This window comes from Cloeon dipterum, chromosome 4 (assembly GCF_949628265.1).
Source record: "Cloeon dipterum chromosome 4, ieCloDipt1.1, whole genome shotgun sequence".
Taxonomy (NCBI): domain Eukaryota; kingdom Metazoa; phylum Arthropoda; class Insecta; order Ephemeroptera; family Baetidae; genus Cloeon; species Cloeon dipterum.
The window spans coordinates 11,175,178-11,202,563 of NC_088789.1; the positions used below are offsets into that span (position 1 = coordinate 11,175,178).

The window sequence follows — 27,386 nt, forward strand, 5'->3', positions numbered from 1 at the left end:
ATTATTTTTGTGTTAATAAAGAGCACTTTGAACCTAAATGGAATTAAAAACTCCCAGTCTGCTAGAGCCGCTGCTCCATTTGGCGTCTGCGTTATTTGCTATTTTTACAACAGGGTCAGAGAGTATATTGCGTACAGTTGGCGGCGTGTTGACGTAATCAAACGGCGCTGTTACTGTTGGCAGTGCGTCGTCAAGCCGTGAAATATTAACTTTACTATTGCCTTATTAGGTAATTCGCACTCTGCTGAATGTGCCAGAACCGTCTGCGGGGGTACCGTCGAGACGTTGAGTAAATTACGGTCTATCTCAAGAGAGTCGCAGAGTGGGGACAGATGCAAATGAGAGCCGCGCACTCTGTAACTACTATTTGACTGCTTCTCCGTTGATTCGCCAAGTTTGAATGGAATAAAAATTTCACCTCAGACGCACTTTTCTTGCATTGGAATGGAATGGAGGCCCGAGTTAAATTAGTGTTCTCCAAAATTTGCATATTATGTAATCACCTTGATGTGCTCGAATAATCTTCTCTTTCATCTAAATGACGCGGGGGTTAATTTTGAAGCGCCTCTGTGAGTACGATTAACTCGATTATAATGTATAATATGTTACGGCGCGGCAGGACAACGTTATATTATGCAACACATTTGTATTCTTGATTGGTTCATCATGCCATTGGCTCATTTGTTGAATGAAACAAACACGTAAAAGATCCCAAGGTGGAAGTGGAAATTTTCTATTTGCTTGTACGGTCAGGATGAGAAATTTAAAAATTGTGCAAGGAGATCAACTCAATTAATTGGAGCACTAATTTATATAGCTATTTCGGCTAATCCTAAGCAGTTGATCGAGTTTAAATGCTATGTATTGCCGTTTCCGTTCGTGTTAATACTACTATTACACGCCGAAGAAGTGAGAAAACCATATAAACGTACTTTTTATCTCAGGAAATTAAATTTAAATATATAAGGATGTGCATTCGTTTGAACCTGTATGATTGCAGATTGAAACTTTAAGGATAAATTGCAATATTGAAGATAGCTATAATTAGAAGTAATGACAGGGCGACGAGATTGTCTCGTGAACAAAAAAATATCAATTCAGCTAAGCGTTCACAGCAAACAAGCTCAATAGAATGCAACCAATGCATATAATGGGTTTGAAGTCGCAACAGAGCGAATTTTTCGTTATTGAAATATGCAAATCTTAATTGAACGAGATATATGTAACATATCGCGTGTAATTTATCGAGCATGCACCAAATGTGTGTATCTCTCCGCGAGCGATGCGTAAATCGCAAGTGCGTGTTTGCGCAGCATTGACGAGGAGGGTGCGCAATTTAGACGCTTTTGCCGGTAACAACCCTCTTGACACACTTCTCGCTCTCGCAAATCAACGCGTGTTTCTGCGCCTTTGTGCTAAATTACAGCTCGCTCGCTCGACAAAGGATTCACTCGCCGCATCTTGTTAGCCGCTCCACCCCGCGGGCACTTTTCTGCCACCATTTATTTCGAATGCAAATTCGTCGGCTTTTTCTTTGCACTTTGCTAACAAATATTTTTCATTTTTCTTACTTTGCTGTTGGCCTGCCTTGAATCCACAAATTTTGTGCCGAACTACAGTGTTTTATGACGGCAGGAGACTTTTGGAAGTTTCTTCTTTTGTCTCTTTGGCGTGTTATTCAGAAAAAAGTTTACTTTTGTGTCGACGTATTCACAAGCTTGGAACGTCGCCAAGCACAATGGCATAATAAGCTTCTTTCACACGGATGAGTAAATAATTCGATCGAATTGTGTTGAGAATAATGCTGTTGCTTTTTTCTGAATTAAATTCAGTACGGTTGGTTGAGGGCAATCGTACGAGAACAATGCGTGTCAAATTAATGCAAATCTTATTTATATTGTAGGGGCAAAAAATCTGTGAAGAATAGCCGTCTGTTTTGCAATCACAAAACGCCAAAATAAATCGTGCGCCATTTAATACAGAGTTTTGTTGGGCGTACGCATTTTGCCGAGTGAGTAGGAGCGCGTTTGCCCTCGGGGACCCGACAGGATCTTATCTCTAATACTCCGATATAAATCACAAAATCCCAGGAACATTTTCTATTCAGGAGAGGCCTCTTTTCTTGCTCTCTCCGTCCTCTCCACCATACACTCTTACTGCTCCTTCTTGTTGCGATCTCGAGCATTGTTGTTGGGGCTGCTGAAGAGGAAAGTAGTAACAAAAGCAGACGTGAAATTTGTTGGCAGTAAAGAGGTATTTGTTTGGGCGACTCCATAGCGTGAATAAATATTTAAACTGCGAAGGCGGAAAAGTGCTCACTTTTGAAACAAAAAGTTGGGACAAGTCGATGTTTTTAGCAGAAATTTATTACCCCTGATACACAATTTTGCGTGCTGTACATTTCGGTTTGTGTTGATATTTATTCACGCCGTCATATTGCGCAAAATATTGTTTTCGAAAACAGCAAATAATATCGATTGGTTCAACTGTCGTGTCGGCGTCAAGAAGAAGGATTTTCGACGAGAGAGTATTTGAGATGAAAAATATACGCATTAGTAACAATTATTTTCAGTTGAAAATATCGAGTTTATTTACCTTCATTGATTGATACCGTGGGCGTTAAGGCAAATAGGCTGCGTTGAATTTAAACTTCCCAACAATTCTGCTTGAGCGGTGGACTTTGTATTGTAGTCAAGTAGATGGAATTGAACTGTGGAATACACATTTAATGATAATTTTCATTAACGATGTGCTCAACATGTTTCAGGGTATTTGCGGCGAGTCGGTGAGCGTCCTTATGAGCGCGTGTAGTCCGTCGGGATGGACTGGCGGCTGCCGCCACTGTTGGACTGTGGCTGAGCTCCTCGGACGCAGCTAGTGGCCGCGCAGCCCCCAGCCGTCCTAGCCCCCGACGCCCCCAACACCCCTTTGAGCACTTCAAGCGGACACGCACAGCCGGTGAGCCGCCAATATGCCCGGAGGTCGACGAGGGCTGGTAGCCCCACAGAACACATTCCTCGAAAATATCATCCGCCGATCCAATTCGCAACGTAAGTACAACAATTCATTAAATTTAAAAAAATGTAGGATGTAACTTTTATTCAAGGAAAATTTGGTTTAGTCGTTAGTTAGATATCAGCCAAATAGCATACTGTTGATTCTGCTCTATTTACTTGATTTAAATAGTTATTAAAACAAGAGCGGATATATTCGATATTATCAGCGCTAAATTTTTTGTTTGAGCTCCTTAATTTCGAAAAATCTTGATGGTAGTTGAGGGGAGAAGCATCCTTGATATAGAAACATCACGTTTTTATTTTATCAGGATGTGATACTGTCAGAGTTGTACCTGAGGATAATACGAATTAATAATTGTTGTGCGCCGATATGTAATGACGTGAAGTTTCGGGGAGAGCGGAGGGAGAAACTCAGGTATATCAATAAAGGCACCGCAAGAGCCTCCCTCTCGCGAGCGCTATTAATGCGATCGTAATATCGTCAGATAAAACCCTGACAGATTCAAATAAAGTAAATTAAGAATTCTCGAAACAATTCGCATAGCCACCAGATTCAATTTAGGTTACGTCGTGTTAAGTCTATAATTGTAATAAGTTTCTCAAACATTTCAATAGAATTTTTGCGGCTTAAGTGATTTAAGCCCGGGTGTGCCCATTTTCTCTCAGACCGCACGTACAGTGACTAATTTTGTCTCAATTAAAGTGAACAGATATGGCAAATTAAGTGCTGAAAGCGGTGGTGTGAAAACGAGGCCATTCAATTGTCGCGCCTCTCAATTTATCATTTAGTGGCAAAGCATGAGAGCGTTGATAACGGCCGAAGAGCTACAGGTTATTGAAATTCTCGGCCAGCAGCGGCCCGTTTTCACATATACACGTGTTTATATCGAGCTGGGCCTGGCTAGCACGCGTTCGGAATATAAAGAATCGAACCGAGTAAGCAGGAGTCGGCAAAAACTACCGCCACGCACTTTCCACGGTGCAGAGGCGAAGAAAGATAGACTGCCACTCCATTCCGACTTCAAAAAGCCATTTATTACGATTCATGCATGCCATTTGTAGACTTGAAGAACGTGAGCATATTTCAGTGAGACTGACAGAGAATTTTGCAATAAAAGCGGCTCAGATGAGAGAAAAACAGGGGCAGTGAATAATTGACGTCCGACCGAGACGCGAGGGATCAAAACGCTGCGTGCACGTGCATATTTTTCACGCCAGCTGCCACTCGCCCAGCGATTTACAAGCAGCGACATGATGTTTCTTTCCATTTCAGGAGCAATTAATAAAACATACGAGACATTGCCGACTTTTAATAAAACGTGGCGATCAATCACACGCCAGAGTCATTTATTTTTCACTGCCCCACCCACCTCTGTTGTGTATAATATGTGTGAAAATATCGTGGAATCCAGCGTGACGTTTGGCGCGTGCTGCCGCGCTGTGCATTGCTTTGTCGAGGCCGTGATCAATGTGTGTGAGAAATAAGGCTTGTTTGCCTTGCCAAGTGAAAATGCATCAATCAACAGAGAGCAAGCAGCTCGTCGGCGCAAAAATCGCCGCAGGGACTGCTTTTCCCACACAACCCTGCGCGAGCGGAGGGAGGGAGGGAGAGGCCGACTCGTGAATTATTGATGCAATGCCTGCGTTCAATATGTTGCAAGTAAATAATTCTGCCCGAGGATATAGGCAACCGTTTTCACCCCAACTAGTTGCCAACCGTCGTCCATATTTGAAATCTGCAATGACGAACTCGATTTTTTTCAATAACTTACAACTCCATGAAGTTCCGTCTGAGCAGCCTCTCGTTCAATGGCTAAAATGTTAATAAAATATATTATTTTGATTTTGCGACAAAAATATGACGCATTATTTTGGGCTTGCCAAAATCCATTTGTGAATCAAAATTGCAGAAAATTCAAGTTCTCTTCTCCTTTGGAAAAGGGTTTAGTGTCCAGCCATTTCTTGCATCATTGCTTCATATTTCAAAAAGTGCACTTTTGTTAATATAATTCAATTAAGGCATAATTAGTATATGGTAAATGTATTGAAGAAACTCAAACTTGTAGCAAAAGCAAAATGGCAGCCTAATTTCTTTTAACGTCAAGCTCAAATCCAGGAACAGCATTTTGCTCACTTTTCAGTCATATTTGCGAATCAAATATCCGTCTCTCTGCTGTCGAGGTTCATTTTAGTTGAGCGCGAGAGTAAAGAAACCCTTGTGTGTCCGCTTGAGCAAACTGCATGAGAGAGCCAGCCGTCTAATTATCAGGGCGCCGGCAACACCAAGCAGCGCGCGGGCCGCCGTTTTCGCCAGCAAAAGTTGGGAGGCAGGTGAAAAGTTTGCATTGTTCTATTTCGGTGCGCCCGCGGAGCTTTTTAGAGGCCGACGTCGTCAGTCTCTCCCTCTTTCTCTCTGGCCGCACATGCAACTGTAATTGAATCCGTGGCCTTTCAAAGAGCACCCACCGCAGCCGCTACCGGCAATCTGGCTTGATGACGCGCTGACGTCACAGTCTTTGCATCATAATTTTTTATTATCCGCGGCTACATGCACTCGGTTCGCACAGATGGCAGTATTTTTTCCTTTTACAACAACGTACATAGAGCAGTACATTTGCATAAATGCCTGCCGCTGAGCCAGATGCACACGCGCTTTGCATAATGCGTTCTGGAGCTCCAAAACCCCCTGGCAGCCTATTCCCCAAATGAGGTTTTATCCTGATAGGCGCCAGGGATTTCGCTTTGGACATATAAATTGTCTTCTTGTCTTTTAATCGGTTGTTAGGGCAATGAAAGTAGGGAGGATGAGGAATGCCAATCATTGATTTATATTTTCTCAACTAAAAATAATTCTACATATTGATCATATTTTTGTAGCTGCCAAAAGCTACAAAAATTAAAAAATCTTTCCACCTACTAAAACCATGACATCATTTTTATCTCCTATATAGCAGGGTACATTTTTCAGCAGAAGTCTGACCTGTATTTTCTATCTTTTTTCTCTACAACTTTAAATTCGTATTTTTTCGTGCGACCCAGATAGTGGCGATTGTTACGCGGCTAGACGAATTGCTCGACGCAAGGCAATGGTTGAGATTCTTTCTTGTGGCCCTTGTGGCAAAATTTACTCAATAAACTGTGACTTTTTCATGGTTGTAATTATGAATGAAGTATGTATTTATTTTACATAAAATATGCACAACAGAAAATATAAATTATAAATATAGAGATCAATGTTGACTGTTTGCTTTTGCTTTGGCAGCTTGAAACAGAGTTAAATTCTTCATGTCACAGTCTAGGAATGATGGAAATTAACTGGTTTTTCACAGAATTTGCATTCGCAGTCCTCACTCGCGCAGGAGTGGTAAAGTCTCTTTTTACAAATCAAGTAGAGAAAACACATTGACAAGCGTGTCTCCTGGTCAAGTGTCTATCAACAAAACGAAGGCTCCGTTCCAATTTCGGTTGACACCATAGCAGCCTGAGAGAAGAATAAGATCATCGGCAAACATTTTACTTTGACATTTGGGAAAGTGTGCAAAAAATCATTGATATCAGAAATAGCAAAAAGAACAGGAGGAATACTGCCACCATGCCGAACTCCGTTCGATTGAACAATCGATCCATTGAAACTCCATCCTGAACAACTAGAAAATTTAAATCAAAGCATCTGAGCAATCAAATTGATCTCCTCATAGGCCATTTTTAGTCTTCAGCAAGTTGTAAAAAATGGAGCCCCTGTCGATTGAGCCGAAAGCTTTTCGAACGTTCAAGAAAAGTGAGTAAAGAGGCTTTTTTCACTCATACACGTGTTTATAATTATGAAGGTCTTAAATGAAAAATAGCCACACATTTCTAATCTAAAAATTGTTTGCGATAATTCGTACGAAATATAACAAATTAATGCGTACGCGCGCTCTACCTTCTCACTTCTTTGTTATGCAACTCTTCAATTTGCTTTAAAAAAATTCTGCCTGTGCGCATTCCTCCCCCTGAAACAACAAGGGCCCATTCATTTTTCAACTTGAACCCAAATTACAGACGTACGTCTAATTGAATTTGTAGAAGCAGCGCGTTCTCATCAAAACAAATAAACCTTGGCAAGTACGCCATGTTCCGTCAAAATTAATCGCAGCCGGCGCCGAGTCCCGGGGGCGGCAAATCCTGCCCCAGTAGCTTTTGGCATACAAGCAGTCAGACACAATAAACAAGCGGTCGCGAAGGGAGAAGCTTGCTTCACGTCATTCCACGTGAGGCCAATTTATTATTGGCTCTACGCACCTAGGCCTCGAAGCCACACTAACGGTCGTGATGCTTTTGTACAGCTTCATTATCAACGCTGGCAGCCAGCAATCCTCTGCCCAGCAGAGCATCAAATGTATTATTTTCGAGCAGCTTTTCAAATACACACACCCTGTCTGCTTCCATTACCCCCAACAACAAGACCAGTATGTGTGTTGCACCACCCGAGCATGACTCGGCCAATTAGACCCTTGCTCATGTAACTACGCAATTCTAGAACTTTCTTGTCCGATAAGCCGTCTTTTGCACCGCAATGGACGAACGCACCCGATGCTGACACAGTGTTCATTGAGGAGGTCAAAACATTTAATGTTTTGGAAAGTAGGGCGAAGCTACTCGAGCGGTACCAGCACCAGCTTATGTGAATATACACTCGATGAGAGCACTCTTTTAGCTTGATTGAAAATAAATCAGCACGATAAACCTGCAAGGATTATACAGAAAATGAAAATCGGGCACATTAAAGACATTAAAGAAGGAACAAACTCAAAGGACTCTATACGATTTGCCTAAAATAATCTCATTACATTATCATGTAGCCTGTCGTGATGTAAACGAAGGATTTTTTGAATTGGTAATTAAAGTGATTAACAAAGCTTGGTTTAGAGACAAAATCAAACCACGGGTAACATTTAAAAGCTGAAAAATCTAAACTCTTCCTTAAGGTTTCTCCAGATTTCTCTTTTAGGCTCTAAAATAAAACTTGTATAATAGAGAAAACAAAACTTATTTTTATCAAGCCCAAAATTCATTTTTATAATTTTTAGTGGATGTTTTTGCTTCCAATTTGTCATAACTTCATTAGCGTATCACAATCAATGAATTGAAAATCAAAGCATGTAAGATAGGGCGACACTACTATAGTAACTGCTGATCCAAAATAAAATTACTTTTAATCTAAACAAGTCCAGATGAGGTTGATCAGAATTCTCTAGCAGTTTTTGCTCTCTGACAAAATTTAATGAATTGGAAAATCGATTTAAAATTGTTAGAAATCCTTCTCCCGAAAAGTTAAGTAGGTGTGCCGTAAATCAGCTAAGCGTAGTAAAGCTTTTCAATCCACTAACAGCAAACTATTCGCGAATTTCCATCCAAAATTTCCAGTAAAAAACATTGCACATCAATCAAAATGTCGTTGATGTTTATCAAATAAAGTTAACCTATAAAAAATCCTCATCAGTTCAGAAACGTGTTTTAAAATTCGATTTTGAAATAATTCCCTTGCACTCTACTCATTCATCGTCATGAATTTAAAATTTTCCACTGGTGATCTTATAGTTTAAATTGTTGAAAATTGCATGAATTCCATATTAATTCACCACTAACTTAATCACATTAGCAATTTAACCTGTTCAACCTGTCTGATATATAAACTTTAGTGTGAATTTAACTACCGCGGGAGTTTGATATTCCTTAAGGGTTTAACATAAGTCCTTTGGCGCAACTCTAGCGTAATGCTTGCATGTCAAGTGGTCTCAATTCACGCAGCCCCATCTGTGGAGTGCATTTACTTGAGTATCCCCACGCGACGGCGGCAGACATATTTTTTGTTTGCTTGTTGACGTCGACGCCGGTGCTGCTTTTTTGGCCTCCCTGAAATATGATGTTAGTTACATGCTTCGCGTTTGTCACATCTGTCAGGCATTTGCCTACTTTTACGAGCGCCACCGCTTTTCCTTGGTGCGAGTGACCCAGTTGCTTGGGTAAGAGAGAATAAAGACGCGTTCGCAGTAGGGAGCCCGCGAGGAAGAGCAGCAGCCCGGCCGCTTTAATCGAATAAGCCCGAGGTTAAAACAATTGCACACAGTTGGCTCTCTGCGCAACTTTTGATTCGTGCCACTAGCGAATCGATGACTTCGAAACTTTCTCCCTCGACTTAATTACGAGTACGTCTGACGGGGCGCCATTTTTGCCAGCAGTCGCTCTAATTAAATGGTCAACCATGCGCACTGAAACGATTTCCAAGTCGGAAATGTTGCAGCCGCAGCCGCAAGCTCCACACCCCCCTCGACTGCGGTAATTATGCGATTCCGCTAATTCGCTTTTCGGATAGTTTTCGCCGAGTTTTTTAGTGCACGCGCGGCGCGGGAAATAATTAGAGCAGCGACACGGCCGAGAGCTCGTTTTGTTCGCTGCTCTGCATGTGTATGTGCAAACGAGCCCTGTTGAAAACTCCGGCAAGAGAACTTGAGAATAATTAAGAGATGGAGGCCTCCTAATTACACCGCAGAAGCTCGGTTTATCTCAGTGGAATACAGGTCTATCGTCTCGCAGCCAAAAATGTTACTTCTGTAAAAATGGTGGTTAATTAATGCCATAAAGGTAAGAGCATGGTTAGCCCATTGAAATGGCCGCGATAAGCCGTTTTATAAAATTTAACGTTATTACATATATGGCGAGTTAAAATGTACATCCATGAAATTGATTTTTTCAAATGGGCCGCTACCGTTTTTATATGACAAAGCTAGCAGACAAAAAGATGCTCGCGGGATCGGAAATTTCCATTTCGCTATAAACGAGCTTCAGATATCAAAGCGTTTAATCCCTCGAGAGGCGGAAAACAATTCGAAAGAGCCATTTTGCGAGGCAATTGGGCTTTTTGCAGGGTTCTGCTGCTCTCTCCTCTTTCTCTCCCCCGTTCGCTGGCTCACTCTAGTAATTACCATGGCAAAAGTAAACACACGCCTCGCGAACTACCATACGCGGCGAGTAGAAATGCAGCAGCTGCTGCTGTCTTTCGTCAAAACTCGTCTCTCGAGAGTACATTACGAATGCAAACTAACTATGGTTGGCTTGCGTTTTTACTTGCTCACGGTATTATCCGAAGCGGAATTCAGCGAATTTCTGCTCATGCCTCTTCTCCGCTTTCCTCGTTTGGTCGTGCCTCGATTCAGGGACCACATTCGCGACGGAACAAAAGTGAACTTTATTTTTTATGAATGCGGGAAAGTATAAAGCTCGTTCATAAAGAATAAACTCCGCCGTAAAGTTGTTGCAGCGCGGCGGTGGAGGAGTCGAGTCTTTTAATCATTCTTGGAGAGTCTGCACAAGGAGGCCCACAAAGTGTGGCTTCAAAAGAAACTGCTGTCATAATGTGCAATTCCGAGAAAACTGTTGGCTCGCCTTGCGAAATCCTTTCATAATTCATAAGCCTCGGGGACAACTTCAGATCATTATTCTTGAAACAAACTCTTAGCACGGCATCTCGCAATTGAATTGCAATTATTTTCCTCCTCTTGAGATGATGCAAATCGACAAGTTTCCGACTTTCTAACGAGGAAATCGCAATGGGGCTCTTCTCAGAAGATGTTTTGACAGTCCATGCGTGGAGTATTCGATTTCATGCAACTGTTACGTAACTTCCTCATTGCCAATTCTTCCGAATTCACAACGCTGTTGTCTATGAGTGCACATCAATCCAAACGGAATCAACCCCAACTGACAATGAGCTCCAGAAAGGAAAACTGTGGATTTATTGTATACCATCCGCCGTAGACAAGCAAAATATAGCTCTGGCTCACGCGAACTCCGCCGCAAATATTTCTTCCAATCTACATTTATTTTGTCAGAGCATTTTTTACAGAATTTGTTGCCAAATTTTCGTTATTTGATTTAAGATATTGAACATAGATGTTAAAGGACACAAGGCTTTCTGACTTAAAGTATGCGATAAATTTAAATGGATTAATCAAATTGGATATTATGAATTAACACTGCAAGCTGCATCAATTGCAGAAAAAATCATTGTGTGTCCCTTATGTGGACCAAAAAATATCAATCAATTTTTGTGGATCGAAAGCTTGACTTTCGTGTTGCAGAATATTGGATTGATCGTGGAAAGTGGCAAGGCAGCTCGAAAATAAGTAGCACCGCTGGGGGTTGCCATACACATTTTCCGCCGCTGCCCCGTCCGAATACGGTACAGCTTACACACGCGGTGCCTACACGAATTGAGGTCAATACATTACTTTCATTATAAGCTCGCATGCATGACGTATCCAGTAAGGCAGTCTTAAAGGTCATATCCTGACTAGTCGCGTATGTGCACACTTGCGCCGCAATGACACTCAGGCGCGTACTCGACGAACACTTAATTAGCTTGAGGCTTGACGCTCCACCGCGCACAACATTTGTTTTCTCCACGACTTTCGCGCGGGTGAAACTCATTTTACGACGGATTTACGGCACTCATTTGTCCAAGGTGATATTTACCAGACGCAGATTAATTATTACAAGAGAGTCTGCCATTGCGACGGACTAATGCAAACAGGGAAGAATGTGGTATCATCTAGTTGATGTGGTGGGAAACAGTCGCTTAATTCTCGACGTTTATATTTTACGTCTTGATGATGCGTATTTATGACAAATTTTTGTAAAAATAAATATGTTTTCTCTTTGGTTGAGAACTCTATTCAGAGTAAAAATTGAAATTCTCCTACGATTACACGCCTAATGTATCAGCCGCATTCTACAAATCCTCAAAATTCTTTTCCGGGCGAAGTTAGTCAATTAAAATCGATTCAACAGGCTTCTTTACCAACGGAGACCAACAACTTTTTTATTTTTAAGCCGTGGAAAAATATTTTCCAAGTGCGGCTTAATTTGAAACCGCCAGTATTATTAAAAACTTGTCACCGAATCTGTGTAAGAACCAGAACTCTAGTGCATTCAAACAAAAGGTGAGCCAAATTTTTCTTGCCAAATACTGAACTGACTGACTAATTTTCTTTATTTCCCTCTGTTATCAAAAAACAAAAATAATGTTTTGTATATTTAACTGTTGTGTTCTGAACGTGGGGAGGTGTGGAGCATAGTTTCTCTGCTGATCCGCAATAAAATCACTTTGAATCTAAAATTCAAAAAGCATTAAATTTAATTCAAATTTAAAATTAAATATTATGATAAATAAACTCAAGATTTTGAATATAAAATTTACCTTCAAAATCTTGATATATTCTCAATGGAGGTTTGATAGGCATGTTCTTTTTTGTTAAGACCTTTTTTTATTGAAATTCTCAAAACTTACTTTAACTGTGGATACAAACCTTTGGCTGGAAATCGATTCATTTTATAGGTCATTCCTGAAAGTTTTTTTTATCAGCATTTGCCTTCAATTGAAATGAGATACACTCTCATAAAATTCAGATTCCAATCAGGAATGGTCCAATGGCTGCTTCTGGAATAATTCAGGTCTCTGCGAATGGAGCCATCAATGTCAGCTATGAATATTTGAAAGATTCGTTGTCTGCGTTTGCAGGTGTCGGTCAGCTTGAACGTGTGTGTGCTACGAGCAGGGATGCAAACACAATGAAATATTCATTGCACGCAGCGCGCACAAGGGTGCTGCTGGTGGATGCTCGTCCGGTTTGGTCGCTTTGTACATTGTTGCCGCGGCTGCTGCGGGCGAAATGTTTGCGAATAAAACTGCAGTGCCACGCCAACTATCAATCACCCCGGCGGCCTTTTCAGGCGCAACGCACCATCAGCGTCGGCTCTGGCGCGGAAAAGCTGCCGACGGAAGTGAGAGTTTTGCTGACAACGCAGTCAGTCTGGATAAGCCGGTCAAATAACGCCTTCCTTTACATTGCATCCTGGATAAAACCGCCAAGATTGAAGCCGGATCCAAATCAAAAATTTTCTACTAAACATTATTTCATGGTTCCTTTTTTTAAGACTATTGTAAGCGAAGACCGTAAAAGAACAGGAATTGAGCTGCGGGATAGGCTCTTAGCTGTTTGTAGCTATTTTACGACTTTGGATTAAGTGTATGCAATCATGAATTCACCCAATTTAAGAACGGTAGGTTCGATGACTCTGGCAGCTTTTTTTACATTTATGTTTTTTGAGACGGGGCATTTTTTTCAAACATTTTTTCATGCAAAACTCATTTCATTTTGTGTCCCATCAGCTATGTATTGTATTTCGCTGAGTGGCTAGAGTGGTTTGGTGTTTCTACACATTCGCGTCTGATAACAAATAACAACAAAGAAACCAAGTTGGAGGTTAACAGAGAAGATCTGAGATACGAGCCGGCTTATTCCTTAAGGTCGGCGCACGCGAGAGTGTTGAGGCAGATTCATAAAAGTTTAAAGACACCAGCGCTGCGTTTGTTCGCCATCCGTCGGGCAGCAAAGCAGAATGGCTGCTTCGAGGAGATAACGCACGTTTAATTAAATTTGGTCCCGTAAAGTAATAAATTTGAATTGGAAAAAATTCGTTGAGTTTCCGCCAACAAATTTTCCGTGCACGCAGAGAACAAACAACGGAACAATTTATGATGTGGAAGATTAAATTTTACGTGCGCTCCTTGCCGTGTTTTGTAATCTAATTTGCATGTGAATTATTGAGTCTAGAAAGCAAACAGGTGTACGCAGGTTTGAAAAAAGATGCGCTGACACAAGCTATTTATAGGATCGTGAAAAATAGACTTTCATATAAAATGCGGACTCTTCTGCAAAGAGCTACTTTCCAAGTTAGCAATGAAAAACATACGTTACATTTCAGACTTCTTCGACTGACACAAATAAATCTTATTTCTGAAATCTAAACAGACATTACTTGCGGCAGTCATTATTGCAGCAGTAATTTCACATCCCGTTATGCGTATTGTTCAAAATGTTTCAAAACCATCATACGACCACTTTTAACTTCAACGCTGAAAACTTGATGCAATCACAGGAAGCAGGAGCCAAGCTGAGCATTTCAGCGTTGGGAAAGCTCGATAAAAAAACGTCGTGTAATTTTCGGCTAAGCCGTGGAAAAGGTTACAAAACTCGAGCAGGGCTCTTCCGTTTGAAAGACAAATCTCTCTCCGCTTGACCTTTCACCGAGTTGCTCGCGCTCCCAGATAAAATCGAGCCTTTAAAAGTAGCAAAATGTCCCCACTGGTGAAAAGCGGCGAGCGTTTGCCGAAATAATTAGTCACGGAGAGTTATGGACAGGTCGGCGGCGCGACCAGCAGGGTCTCGTTTCAAAAGCGAGCGTCCGTGAATTGCTGCGGCACAAAGGTGCACATCGGAGCACTCAAAGTGTGATGTCCAATTCGGCCGGTCTGCCACTCGCTGAATACATTTCGACAGAATTACGCAGCAACGGCGACGTCGTTTAATGGATTAAATGAGTGGGGCCGGCTGCTGAGCGCTCGCATCAATTTGGACTTTTCTACTGCACGAAGCCACCTGCACCACTCTGCTCCGCTTGTAATTAGCGCCAAAGCCGGCCGGTAACCCTCCCTGACAAGCAAATATTGTGCGCTCGGCATTTCACAATCATTTAAATAGGATGGATTTTGTAATTCATATTATTGTTCGTATAGAAACGAAAACAAATAGGTTGGAAGTAACTTACGTCTGCGTACATCCTTTTTCGGATTATTTGTGAAGGACTGGTGGATTAGCTGGCTGGAACATCTGCTCAGAAATAAAGTTAGTACGCCAGAAACTGCGCCTCATTAACGGCTTTATTGAGGCGTGAGCAAATTGCTGATGATATGATAATCCGCTGATGGTGGTCCATTTCGTAGAGCTATAAAACGGTTATCAAATGATCTAGAATAAGTTCGTTAAAACAGTTATTAATGTAAACCTTATAATAATTTTATTATTCTTATGTTTATGAAGCTCCACGTGTTGACCAAGAACTACATTATCAGTTAGTTCAAGAGATTTTTCGTTTTTTTTTTTATTCTTAAAATCACTTTTTCTTGGCAGAAAAAGATTCAAAATTTGTTTTTGTTGTGGATCATCAAAGTAGCTTTACCACATATAAAATATGTTTCGTTAAATAGAGAACTATCTGCTATTTTGAAATTGACCTTATTTTGTTCTTGCAAAAAATACATATTACATAAAATTCAAAAACAAATAAAATAAATATTGTCAGATGAAAGTTAATGTTTTTCGTGTTTTTCAAATAAATTATTGGGGTTTTAAGTAATTTATAATTTAATCTTGTTGTTAATCTTTGGTTGTTTCTTTTTCTCCCCGAAATTCTGACTTTTCCTTTTTCTCTCTCGTCACGGGGTGCTTGACTAAGCGCGTGAAGCAGCGTTCCATGCCTCGCGGCAGTGAATTCTGCAAGCTCGCGTCTGCCTCGCCGGCTTTTCCCTTGCTCCGATCTTATCCCAGAGTGCGCAGGCAAACATTTACGGTTAAACAAAAGCCGGCAGCTCCAAAAACAGCAGCATTCTAGCGGCGGCAATTGTCAAAGCCCTTGATGAGGCCATAAAATTGAGCTGTTAGCGGAGGAGCCAGCGCCGACCTGAGCTGAGGAGGCTGAGAGAGAGAGAGAGAGAGAGAGAGAGAGAGAGAGAGAGAGAGAGAGAGAGAGCACTTGTGAGTAGTGTTCTTCAATAAAGAATCGATGCGAGGGCGGAGGCCAGGAGGATACTGATGATGATGGCAGGCTGAGAGGCCAGGCTATGCTGCTAAGCGAGTGCATTATTATATGTATCAATCCATCCGTCCGTGTCTGCTGCCTTTATCTTTCGATCTGCCGGAGCAGAGGAGCAACAGGCCCCGCACACTCGGCGAAAAAGCGGTGAAGCCGTTGCTTTTATCGGCGCCTGCCTGCGCCACACCATTATCATACATTTTTAAACCGATCTCGCACCGCATCAACAGATTTTTTCACTGCCGGACCGAAATATAGAATATATGTTCACTCTCCGCGGCGACAACGAATGCGTTTTCCGCACACACTGGGTGGAGTATATTGGCCACGAGTCATCGATTCGACGTTCAGGAAAGTGGGCTCCTCTCCATGCCAGTTTTTCTGTTCAAGAAAGTCCGTTTGATACTCTGCAATGAAGACTCAATTAATTTTCAACACTTTCTTTTACTGCGAGAAAATATAACATCATAAAAAGAGGCAAGAATAACTATTTCCGCTTCATATTTGATGTTGGGAATAACCGGAAACACACAAGTTTAATATTTTATTCATTTTTTTTCAAAATTACTTCAAAATTTTTATTATTGTTAGAGCTGCAAAAAACTCTTCACTTTAATTGAAGAATCATTTAAGTTATTGCTATTTTTATTAAAACTTACTTATTTTAAATTTGTTGAATTTTTGAGAGTGTTTGTAAATATTCAAATACATTTTCAAGAGAGTGGTTAATCATGTTTAATGTATTACTACTACTTCATTTTTTTCTTAAATGCGTTGTCTCATTTTCGAGGGAAATTCCTCTTTCAGCTTGAATAGCATTCTAAAGGGGTGGGAATTACGCTCTTAATTATATTCCGAGGCTCCGGGCATCAACTCTCCAGCGTCTTGATTCTTATTTAATTTTGTTGACTGTTTTTTCCTCTTTTTGTGCAGGCAGCTATTTATTTCGCCTTCTTTTCTCTCTCTCTTAAGAGTTTTAATGAGATCTTGTTAATAACCTGACCCAAAAAGAAACCGAAATCGTGGGACAGGAAGACTGACTGAAGTTGAGGGCTAATTTGCATGTAAAGAAATTCTCTTATTTTGAGCTTAAATGAATGGCTTCTGAGAAATTCCTGGCGGCAAAGAGAACATCAAAGGAGCTTTTTTGGTGGATTACACAAAATCCTCCTTTCAGCGCATGTCTCCACAATGGGCCAGTTTTTCGGTCGATATACGAAGTATCCGCGAACAAGTTGCCGCTCTTGCGAACAAATTGTAGACACTTCCGTAAAAGTTTGGTCAGTTGATTAGGTTTTGTGAAAGAGAAAAAGTTCCTCTTTTCACTATTTTGTGATATTCATTTATATATAAGCTGTTTTTCTTCGCGATTTTTCTTTTTAACCGTTTAGTTTTGTTGCGAAACGTAATTTATTAATTTAGATGGCTTAAAAGGCCGCAGGAAATAATTTTAAACTCTTAAGTTTTTACCAACCGCGAGTCATTTGTTGGAAAATGCTTTAAAATTTCACAAAATCAATTTAATTGACCTGCTCTAACTACCTTTCAAAGCACTTTTAGCCATTGTTTTACATAAATAATACAAATTTAATGAAAGCTATTCAAGAAGGACTTATTTTGAGCTCATATATATGGGCAACAATCCGCCTACAGTATGAATTTGTTCGCGGCTGGAATCGATTGTGCGCGTGTGCATGCACAGGATAAAAGCGTTTTGCTCACAGTTGAATAAAAGGCGAGATTTGCATGTCGAAATCACGAGCCATTTGCGCGCAGTTTATCACGAGGAAGAGAGAATGGCAGAGTCGCTTGTTCTGCTCTCTCGGCCCTGTTTCGCGAAATATGCCAGCAGTGGGAAGGTCATTGCGCTTGCGCTTCCACCCTCTGCTCCCGTGCAAACAAGCAGAAAAAGTAGCCCTCGTCAGCCACATTACTACCATTAAAATTTTGTCGCTCGCTCACGCAGCCGACTGATGAAAAAACTTTTTAATTAAAAATTTGCCGCTCTATTAGCTAGTCACTGCTGTTGCTTTTGGTCCTTTTTCCATGGGCACCAGCGAGCGAATAATTCGCGACCGTGACGTCACAATTGACCTCTCTCGGGACGCTGCTGCATTGTTGCCGCCGCTGTAACAAAGACTCGTGCGTGGCTCGCACACGCGGCGAAATATTGTTTCGCAGCGGAATGCACGAAACAACAAATTTATTACGCCATCCAGCACCTCCGCTGGGCTTCCTTTCGTCTTTGTTCTCCAGCCCTGTATCCTGCTACCTGCATTCTGCCAACTTTTGTGTCCAACACATATTATACAAAGCCCCCCATTCCCCAGAGCATCGCACTGAACAAATTTTTTCTGCTGGTGTTATCTCTATAGTGGTTTGAGGTTTGAATGTTAAAAATTTTCGTCTTCATATTATTTGCCAGAGTTTTTGAGGAGACAAATAAATATGATCTATTCACTCTTTACACGGTAAAACCCAGTAGGAGGAGTGTGACGAAAAAATTCCAATGACATAAAAATATCCATGAAGTTGTCAAATATCAATATTATAAATATTTATAAAGCATGCATATTTTAAAGGGTATAGTATTAAACAAATGCTAAGCTTTTGGTACCCTTGAATTAAACTTTTATATTGTGACAAAGATCATCAAGGGGAATGATTCCTTAATTAAATAATAAATGACTAATTAAATCTCACGCACTTCAGTCCGGTCTATAAATTTTCTATATTCTATATATTTTCTAGTTTTGAATTATTTCAATGAAAATGGATTCATTCAAGCTATTATCCCCCATGTAAATAAAAACCGTCTCATAACAAAGAAATCAACGAATGTTCCTCATTTCAACGACAGTGAAAAGCATTAATTGCATATTCCAGCGTACGCAAATCCACTGCAACTTTCGCCATAAAGTGTCATGGGAGGAGCGGAAAAGTACTTTTGCGAAAGGGTGGGAAGCATGACAAAATAATTTATGACATTTGTTTCAAAGTTTTGGCGGCGTGCGCTCGGCGTACGAGATTTCAAAGCTCGGTTCTCTCTCTTCGGCCCCTGGATCAGACAAAAGGTGCGGGGAGTTTTCTATCTGGCGAATATATCTCATTAACGGGTTGACAGCGCAGCACCACAACCACAATACATTCTGCTGCCCCAGTATACGGACACGCATGGGTATTTATTATATCAACTCGCCGTTCGCCACCACCAACTGATGAGAACAAATATTGGGTCAAATTAAACGACTCGCAGAGATGGGCTGCTGGTCGCTCCTGCGGTCGGAAACACAGAGTGAGAGTTGGGGTGGAAGGGGGCCTACATGTTGCCTGAAATGTGATCAATACATCAGTTTAGCTATACACTCGACATCAATTTTTCAAAATGATCCTTTAAATAATTTCAAACTTACTTCTTGAGGAGCCCAGAGGTTTAAATTTAGATAACTCTAAATTGAGGTTCAGACGAGCCTGCGAATAAAATAGGCATAAAAGAATAACATATGTAAATTTTCCATTCTCCCGGAAGATAAACATGTTGACAAGTGAATCCGTTAATAAACGCTACGTGCTTGCCCGTTAATTATAATATCGGTGAGTGAGAAAGGTCAGAAATTGCCGCTATTTGCTTACGAAGCAGAAATTCAGAAGCTCCAACCAAATATTTTTCTTCAGGGAGAAAATAGGGTGATCCAGAGAGAAAGAGAGAGCCTGCTCTTCCAATTAACTGCGTGTGTTCCATCGAGCACAGGCAACTGGAGCAAATTTTGCTTGTTTCGCGTCACATCAATCACTTGAATAATCGCGCCGCCTCTTTCTCTCGCGTGCAATATCAACTGTGAAATTTGCGGTCCACTATTGGCGAAACCTTCATGCTCGGCGGCAGCTAATGTACATAGTAATTGTGCCATGGGAGGAATTCCTCGTTTATTCAGCCATCAGTTGCTAAGGGAATGTTGCGTTCAGATAAACAGGATGTGAATTTACGCGTATTAAAACATTTCACCGTGAGTTGCGTGGACATTTGTGTGTTGTGTGGAAATGCGCTAGCATTTGTAATAATCACTTAATTGAAAATGCTTGAAATAATTAGATAAATGAATTGAACATTGGACAAAACGAGTGTTTTCAAAAATCTAAAACATTTTTCTTTTGTCGCAAGATTCCAATTCACTTGTAAATAAATTTCTTTCAATTTAAAAAAAAAATATCAAAACTCATTGATTCACAATAAATATTGATTACGAGTAAAAATAGAGACAGAAAATAAATAATTTTTTTTATATTTTCAAAGAAAGATCAGATAACCTTTTCCACATCTAAAACATAATTTTCAAATACAGAGAATAACGCGGCTGGAAACTCGGATTTGCATGTTACGAGGGCGAAACTGCCAGAGTAGGTCTATTACCCCTAGGTTGTGCGTGAACAACATTTGGCCGAGGCAGGTGACGCAGGCCGCCGAGCAAATCCAGGCTGAGCCAGCTTTTCGCATGCAGCAAGTGCGGCGACCGGCGAAACCGGCGGCTTAATGAGCACGCCCTGCCACGCGCAAAGTGCAAACGCGCGTCTGGCGTGTTTGCATGCATTAGTACACGCCAGAGTTGGGCGAGTAGCTTTCTGACAATCGAGTTGGGCCCCAAGTAAGAAAGAGTTATGCAAGCGTTTCGTTATCTGCTTTAGAAGACACCTAGGGGTGTGAAAAATGATAGAAAAAATCGTTAGTCCAGCCAGTATATCTTCCAAAGCTGATGGTAAGCCTTTATATATGTATATATGTGAGATAAAGAGCAGGAATTTAACAGAGAGTCGACTTAAGTGAAATAAATTAACTTAATAATATTACTTTATTTATTTCGATGCAATATAAACATATAAAGGGAGTGTGAATTAAGCTTCTTAAAAAATAATAATTTGGATTGTATTCTAAAGTCACTACAATTTATGGCTTCTATTTCTGCTGGCTTGTAACTTCAGCGATGAAGTATGCGAAGAGCGTAGCAAACAAACCCTTTCATTATGTCGAATTTCACAAGTTCAAATTACCGTGGCCTTTGTTCATCAGAATATTTTGGCGAGATCGATTCAAAACTTTCGCTGTGTTTCACATCCCCCGAACAGCGCGATATCGCGCGTGCACGGAATGACCCCGTTAGGGCTGGGCACAGAGTGGTTCAAGGACAGTGTCACTGGGACGAAGGCGAATCACGATATCGAATTCAAGAGAGGGTAGTATAAGTGACGCATTTGCATGAGATGCAATGTCTTCAGCCACACGATTCTATTTCAAGGGTGAGATGGAGATAATAAGAAACAGTTGAAAGATGAAATTAGAGCCCTGGGGGCTCACAATCAGACGATCAAAATTTTCAGCTATGAATTAAACCTGTTGTTTAATAAATGCTTCAGAATATTTAAGTATATAATCCTGCTATTTGGAAGACACGTGCGCAAGATGATAATTTATTAAAAAATACCTTCTTTGAATTCGTATTCCCATAAAAAATTGGATTGTGTTTTATTGTGAGGTACTTGGCGCTTACTCTAAGCGTGCCTCGGTGTGAGTTTTAAAATTCTAGAGTCTCTACAGCCATCCTGGCCCTACTCAGAGCTCGGCTAAATTTAATTGGGAAGCCCGAAGGCATTAAAATATAACCTCTATATTTTTTTGAAGTTACCCTCGTTTGATATCTCGACGCTGCGGTTGTCGTCCGCGGAGAGAAAGAGAGGAAACCGGACTAGCACTCCACATATTTGATCTTTAATTCAGTACATGTGAAAATTATCAGAGAGATAAAATTCTCTCACAATTAAATATCTGGCTTTTTTCAAATCGTTAGGAAACATATGTTTTAGACTTAAAACCTTTCAATAATAAATATGTTATTAATTTTCCAGTTTGCAAATTTGTAAGTGCTGCGTAATCATGTCTGAAATAAAATAATAGAAATACACCCTAGAGCACGTTCAAAATTAATCTTGGCTCTGCCGCACCCAATGTAAAATTCACGTTTTAATTTTCCAGTAAAAATTAACCTGCGTTCCGTCAGGCCAGGCCGCACAAAGGCGGTCACCCCGGCAGCATTTCGTAACTACGTGCATGACAACGTACGCGTGCTTGTATTAAGTGCTGGACGGACGCTCATGCAAAGTTGATGGCCACGCGCAGAGCTAGTAGACAAACCGACAACTGGCGGCAAATCAATGTATTCAAATGAGCAGCTGTACATAATTCCGACCGCTTGTGCGACATACAGCATTATACCGCACTCCAATCTAATTGGAATCAATCAGTGTTCGCGTCCAACGCCGCAAACTATCGATCGCGGCAAATAATATTTTCATGCAGTAATTAAATAATGTTAAGTATCTAGAATATATTAGATGTGAATTTTAGAATCAACTCGTTGGAACTGACTGTTGAGCTTTTATAATGCTGAAAGGCCTTCGGAAATATTTAGCTGTGTTTGTTTTGTTAACATTTTGAAGAAGTAAACACTTTAAAAGCGGTTTCTTATAGTTCAAATGTGCTGTGACGGTGAAGGTAAGAAACAGGAAACTTATTCAATAATATACAATGAGGTGCGGCAAGATTTATGTGTTATACACGCATCACCAGTTTAAAAAAAAATAGCGTCCATATTAAAATATCGCTAGAGCCGCATGTTTCGATAGTCCGTGAGATGATAAAATTAGACGCTTAGGGCACGGTGATGAAAGCATATGTTTTTCATGACGATCTGAGTGGTGGAGGCTGCTGGCAAATTTAATATGCATGGCGGCTTGTGGTTTGCATATGATGCAAGAGGAAGTGAGCAGCTACCTGCTGCAGCGAATGTCTAGGGGATCGTATTTTCATCTCTTGAAGCTGAGGCGCCGCTAGAAGAAAATGTTTTTGAGTGCTTCCTGCTTGTTGGTGGCGTCAAAATATTCTCGCCCGGATGCACTTTTAACAACGCATGTAGCCTACGAAGTCTTTTGGGAAACGAAATTGGATTTTGAAACACTGTTCGAGGAGCCTTGAGATAGTGAAACGTTCTCAAAGCTCACAGGACAGGAAATTTTCATCTTTTTAAATCCATCAAGTCAAAAAAAGTATTTTTTGCATCCCCTACAGAATATCTTCAATAAGGACCGATTTTCATTCCTATATAGCTTTCAGTTTATATAAAAAGGAAAATAATCCCCTCAAGATTTTTCGTTCCGTCCTCTATGATAAGGCAAACACACAAACATAAATTTTACGGGAGTTTTGGCTGTTACGCCGCTGATGCCGGCAGGCCTATTCTGGGCTCTGCATAATATACGCACGCTCAGCTGCGCGAGCTCTATTAACTGCGACTTCCCACCGATGACGCCAATAACGCTCTCGGCTGATTGTCTTCCGCTTGCTCTGACAGACAGACAAACGACTTGGTAGCAATCGTTCCTGCGGAAGCAATCAGCAAAGACGTCTTTGAGCTCGAGATAAATCGCGTTTTGATAATTGAACCTCGCAATATACTGAAATGCTGCATCCTTGTGAAACCTGCGAAGCGTAATTGGATATTTTTGAAACACTCTGGAAAATTCCTTGAGATGATTAATGATGCTCTTGTTGGTACATATTCGAACAAAGTTCCCACTCAGCTAAATGAACAGTAACTTTGCACTCCGCACAATTGGAATCCTATTTTGCATCTCACCGTAATTGGGAATTTGGCAAACAAAAATAACGGCCGTACTTTAATGAGCACGGATTCTTGGAGCGGTTTAATTCGTTCCGTGACTGGCATATTTTGAGGGCAAGCAAACACATACAAACAAAGACCGTAAAATGGCTTTTGTGTTGATAGCAGCGGTAGGATGGAACGAGCGGCAACTTTTTGCTCGCCCGCCATGCCATTCCAGGGGCTGTGCGGTAGCGGACGAATTTTTCCGCGCCGGTTATTTCTGGCCGACGTAATTACAAGCATCACGCCAACTCCATTACACTGGCCGCAGAGAAAAAGAGTATAATAATTGTGCCATTAAGAAGACTTTTTCTAGCTATGCAAACTGCGGCGACACGTTCGCATATGCTCGCAACTGACCTTGCCCCACTCGCCACCGAAATCGCCAATTAGAGTCGCAGTTTTTGTGGACAAACGTTGAAATGAGCTCTGATACCAAAAAACGACGAGTTCTCACTGAATGAGATGGGAAAGGACCAAAATTATCATGGAACTCGAGGGAGAAAAAACTCAAATAATTGCATTTCTTTATAAAAAAAACGGATAACTTTTTTAAAGCACCTAACACTTGTTCTAAGTTTACAATGACCATCAATGATTCATGTTTAGTTGATTGTAGCTCAATGCGGTGATAAATTACTCTTGTGATTGTTTTTGCAATTTTTACCACTCATGAACGCTTTCTTTCGTAATATGGTTTTATCGTGATCGGTACATATCTCTTTTGAGACGGGCAGCCCCCTGATAGCGAACAACTCGCGAAAACTCCATGTCCCAATAATGTCGGGAACGAATAACACGGGCGTAAGGTCATCATTTGAGGAAGCAGCCCAGTTCAGACGAGCTGGAAAGGACCAGCTCGAATCGTGTTACAGCCCCCGCAATAGCGTCTTTTATTGAAACGCAAGACAGTCGTCCCGTGAAATAAATTCACGCATGCTGGAAAGGTACAAACCAGCAAGTATTGACTCGGAAAGCTTTCGCAATCCTCCCAAATCCGAATCGACTCGTCATTGCAATGACAGAGAGTCAAACGTAGGCGCATCAGCCCGCCCTCGATCCCCTAACATCGCTCGGATTCTCACATTGCAACGAGCATGGAATGATTGTGCTCAAAAACGACTTTGTTGGCAAAACAAATAAAAACAATTATATAAATTTGAAACAACTCACCCCGAAAATATGGTATATTTTATATAAATAACTGAATAAAATCTTTAGACTGCACCTAAATTATTGGAATCATCTTCACTTCGATCATACTTAATTTATTCCACTAAAACGATTAGGAAAATCCCTCCTAGCAATTCTCCACTCTGAATTATTTCGCCTTTTGTTCGTCACCGCTGCCACTGGTCTGATGTGACGCACGTCCCACAAATGGAACAAACCTGCAGGGACACAAGAATTGAAACAATTGCGAGAACAAAAGAGATTGAATCGGCACACATGAAAGCAGTCGCGAATATATAATGCTGTGCGCCACGAGTTAATCACCGCGCGCGCGATTTACTACACTGGTGGAGCCAGAGCCGAGCCCGAGATATTATTATTCAGCGCTGCGCTAATTTGATGAATTTGCCGGTAATCACTATTCAGCAAGAGGAGGCTGGCAGTCGGTTCATCACAGCTGGAAACAAGCGCCCGTTGTGAAAGAGCAGCTAATTGGCTCGCGAGTGCATTATTTTAATGTAATTACTCCGTTCAGCACTAATGAGATTCAGAGCGCTTCTTTCGGCTTCACGATGGTTGAGTCGCCTTCCAATACCAAGGAATATCGCTAAACTTTCTGGTGAATCTCTAATTGTAAATCACTAAAGTTTCTTGAGGTAAAAGCATTTTTTGCATTTACCCCTTCACAAAATTAAGTTGGCAAGAGGTTGGAAACACAAATCAGTTGGAAGTGGTTGCCCCAAAAGAAATAATAAACGTTAGATAGTAGAAAATGCCTTGTTAAAAAAAAACGTGTAAAATTAAACCATGGTCTTTCAGTTCATGAATTCGTATATCTTCTCTCCTTCTTTTAACTAATAATGAACTTATCAGATGGAAGGCTTTAACAATGTGAATCTGGACGAGATTTTATTTATATATGATTAAAGCTGATTGTAAAACCCAAATATTGGCACGCGTTCAGAATTTCTCCTTTCCTGTGCTGCATTAAATGAGTGCCGGTGTCCCCTCTTCTCCAATCAGATCGTCCACTTGAATTATTTTTATTGATTTTCAGGCGACAGACTTTACCCAGGCTTTCCGTCGGATGACTGCGTGCATTGTTTTCACAGACCGTGCGGCAGAAACAAATCTACGTCGCTATTATATATATATATGTCTGCCACTACTGCTGAACTGAAAGGGAGATGTTACGTAGCATGAAAGAAATTCAAATGATGATTGAATTAAATATGCACATTAAGCATTCGGGAATATTTTTGCCCAAGAACATTCGATACATATTGATTGAGAAATAAACAAGAAATTGAAATATTTATATATTTTCTTTGGTTCATCTTAAGAAACAGTCCTTTGCACTTCTTCACGCGAGAGAACTAAGCTGATTGTGACGCTTTATCTGCACATTGGCTGAGAACAACTTGGGGCGCGCGCAATCCTTCGCGAGCAAATCTATTTCAGTTATTGCAGACCAAATGGGAAACTGATAAAACGACGAAATCCAAATGGTCGGGATTGCCGGAGGCTTGTTTGTGGCTCAAGATCCACCACTAACTCCCATTGGAGCTCCAAGTTGCTGCAACATTTTTCCCTCGCAGTCAGTAGTGGCATTCAACTCCTCTTGTATGCCTATCCGTTTTAGTGGAGTTGCTTGAGAAAAGATAGGATTTTCAATCGGCAAATAAAAAACATTCAAGTAGCAATTTCTTCCAGCTCAAAGATCAATCAACTGATTGTAATAGGGAATCGGTTTTCTCGTGTTGCAATATACTAACAATAAGTGATAGTAAATTACCAACAAAACTCCAAAATTACTTGTTATAACTTCAATAAAGAAATAAGTATGTTATATCTTGATAAAAAAGCGTGGAAAATACAGGAAGAAACAATTTGAGTAAATGTTTGCAGTCGAAATATATTTGAATAAATAAAAACTTTCTTTCATTGCATTGTTTTTTAAGCGCATGAAATCGCCTGCAGAAAAAATAAATAGTCTACCTGCCCGCCTTAAGTGCTGCGCGGGTTGCATATATTCGAATCGCACAATCCGCCAATCTTGACATTCACGGCTACCCCAATAAAAAACGAAAAGCCGATATAAAATTCCTCAATTTCGTTTCCCGCGCCTGTCTGCGTGCGTGACGATGAGAGCAAAGCTACGGACGGTGTCAGTTCTGGCAGCGAGCTGTCGTAAAAGCGCCATTTGTCTCGCTCGCATTGTGTGAGAGCGAGGATTGGTGAAGAAAGCAAACAGCCCGAATTGGTGGGCCACTCGGGCAACTCCCTGTTGTATCTGCTAAACGAGGCAAAGAGCATACAAACCGTTTGGCCGTTGGCCGACGCGCGCTAAACAGAGATATCCTTCGCCACCCCGAGTTAGTGACAAATTATTTTCCCCGAGATGATGATAAAGGTCGGCCGGTTGCTTGCGAAATAACAACACTGTCTTATTTTTACCACTGAAAACGCAACTGGTCGACTGCACAGTCAGCTCAGCACAGGGTAAAAACAAACGTCGAGCCCAACGTTCCAAATTTAATTCTTCCTGCTTTAGCCGCTATTGAACATTTATTACACCGGCGACGGGTGGTTAATATAAATTCAAATGTGTCGCACACACATTAACATGCGCATTAATATCTCGTCCACTCGAGGGTGCTAATAAAATATCCCCCACGAAGTAGCGTTGTTTGCGCCCACTCATCCGGCGTTAATAAACAAGCTAATAATATCTGTCGCATAAATCGAGCTGGCCGATTTTTGAGCTGGCAAAACATAGTTTTCCTTCGCC

General features: G+C 41.0%; 1 protein-coding gene across 10 annotated transcripts in view; it reads left to right on the forward strand.

The window, feature by feature from the left end:
- Positions 1 to 27,386, forward strand: part of eag (ether a go-go) — a 75,722-nt gene that overhangs the window by 19,774 nt on the left and 28,562 nt on the right. For all 10 annotated transcript variants that reach the window (XM_065492035.1, XM_065492041.1, XM_065492037.1 and 7 more), the window contains one exon: positions 2,768 to 3,050. In XM_065492035.1, the coding sequence (XP_065348107.1) occupies positions 2,972 to 3,050 (79 nt within the window). In that variant the 5' untranslated portion in view covers positions 2,768 to 2,971. The remainder of the gene's footprint in view (positions 1 to 2,767; positions 3,051 to 27,386) is intronic.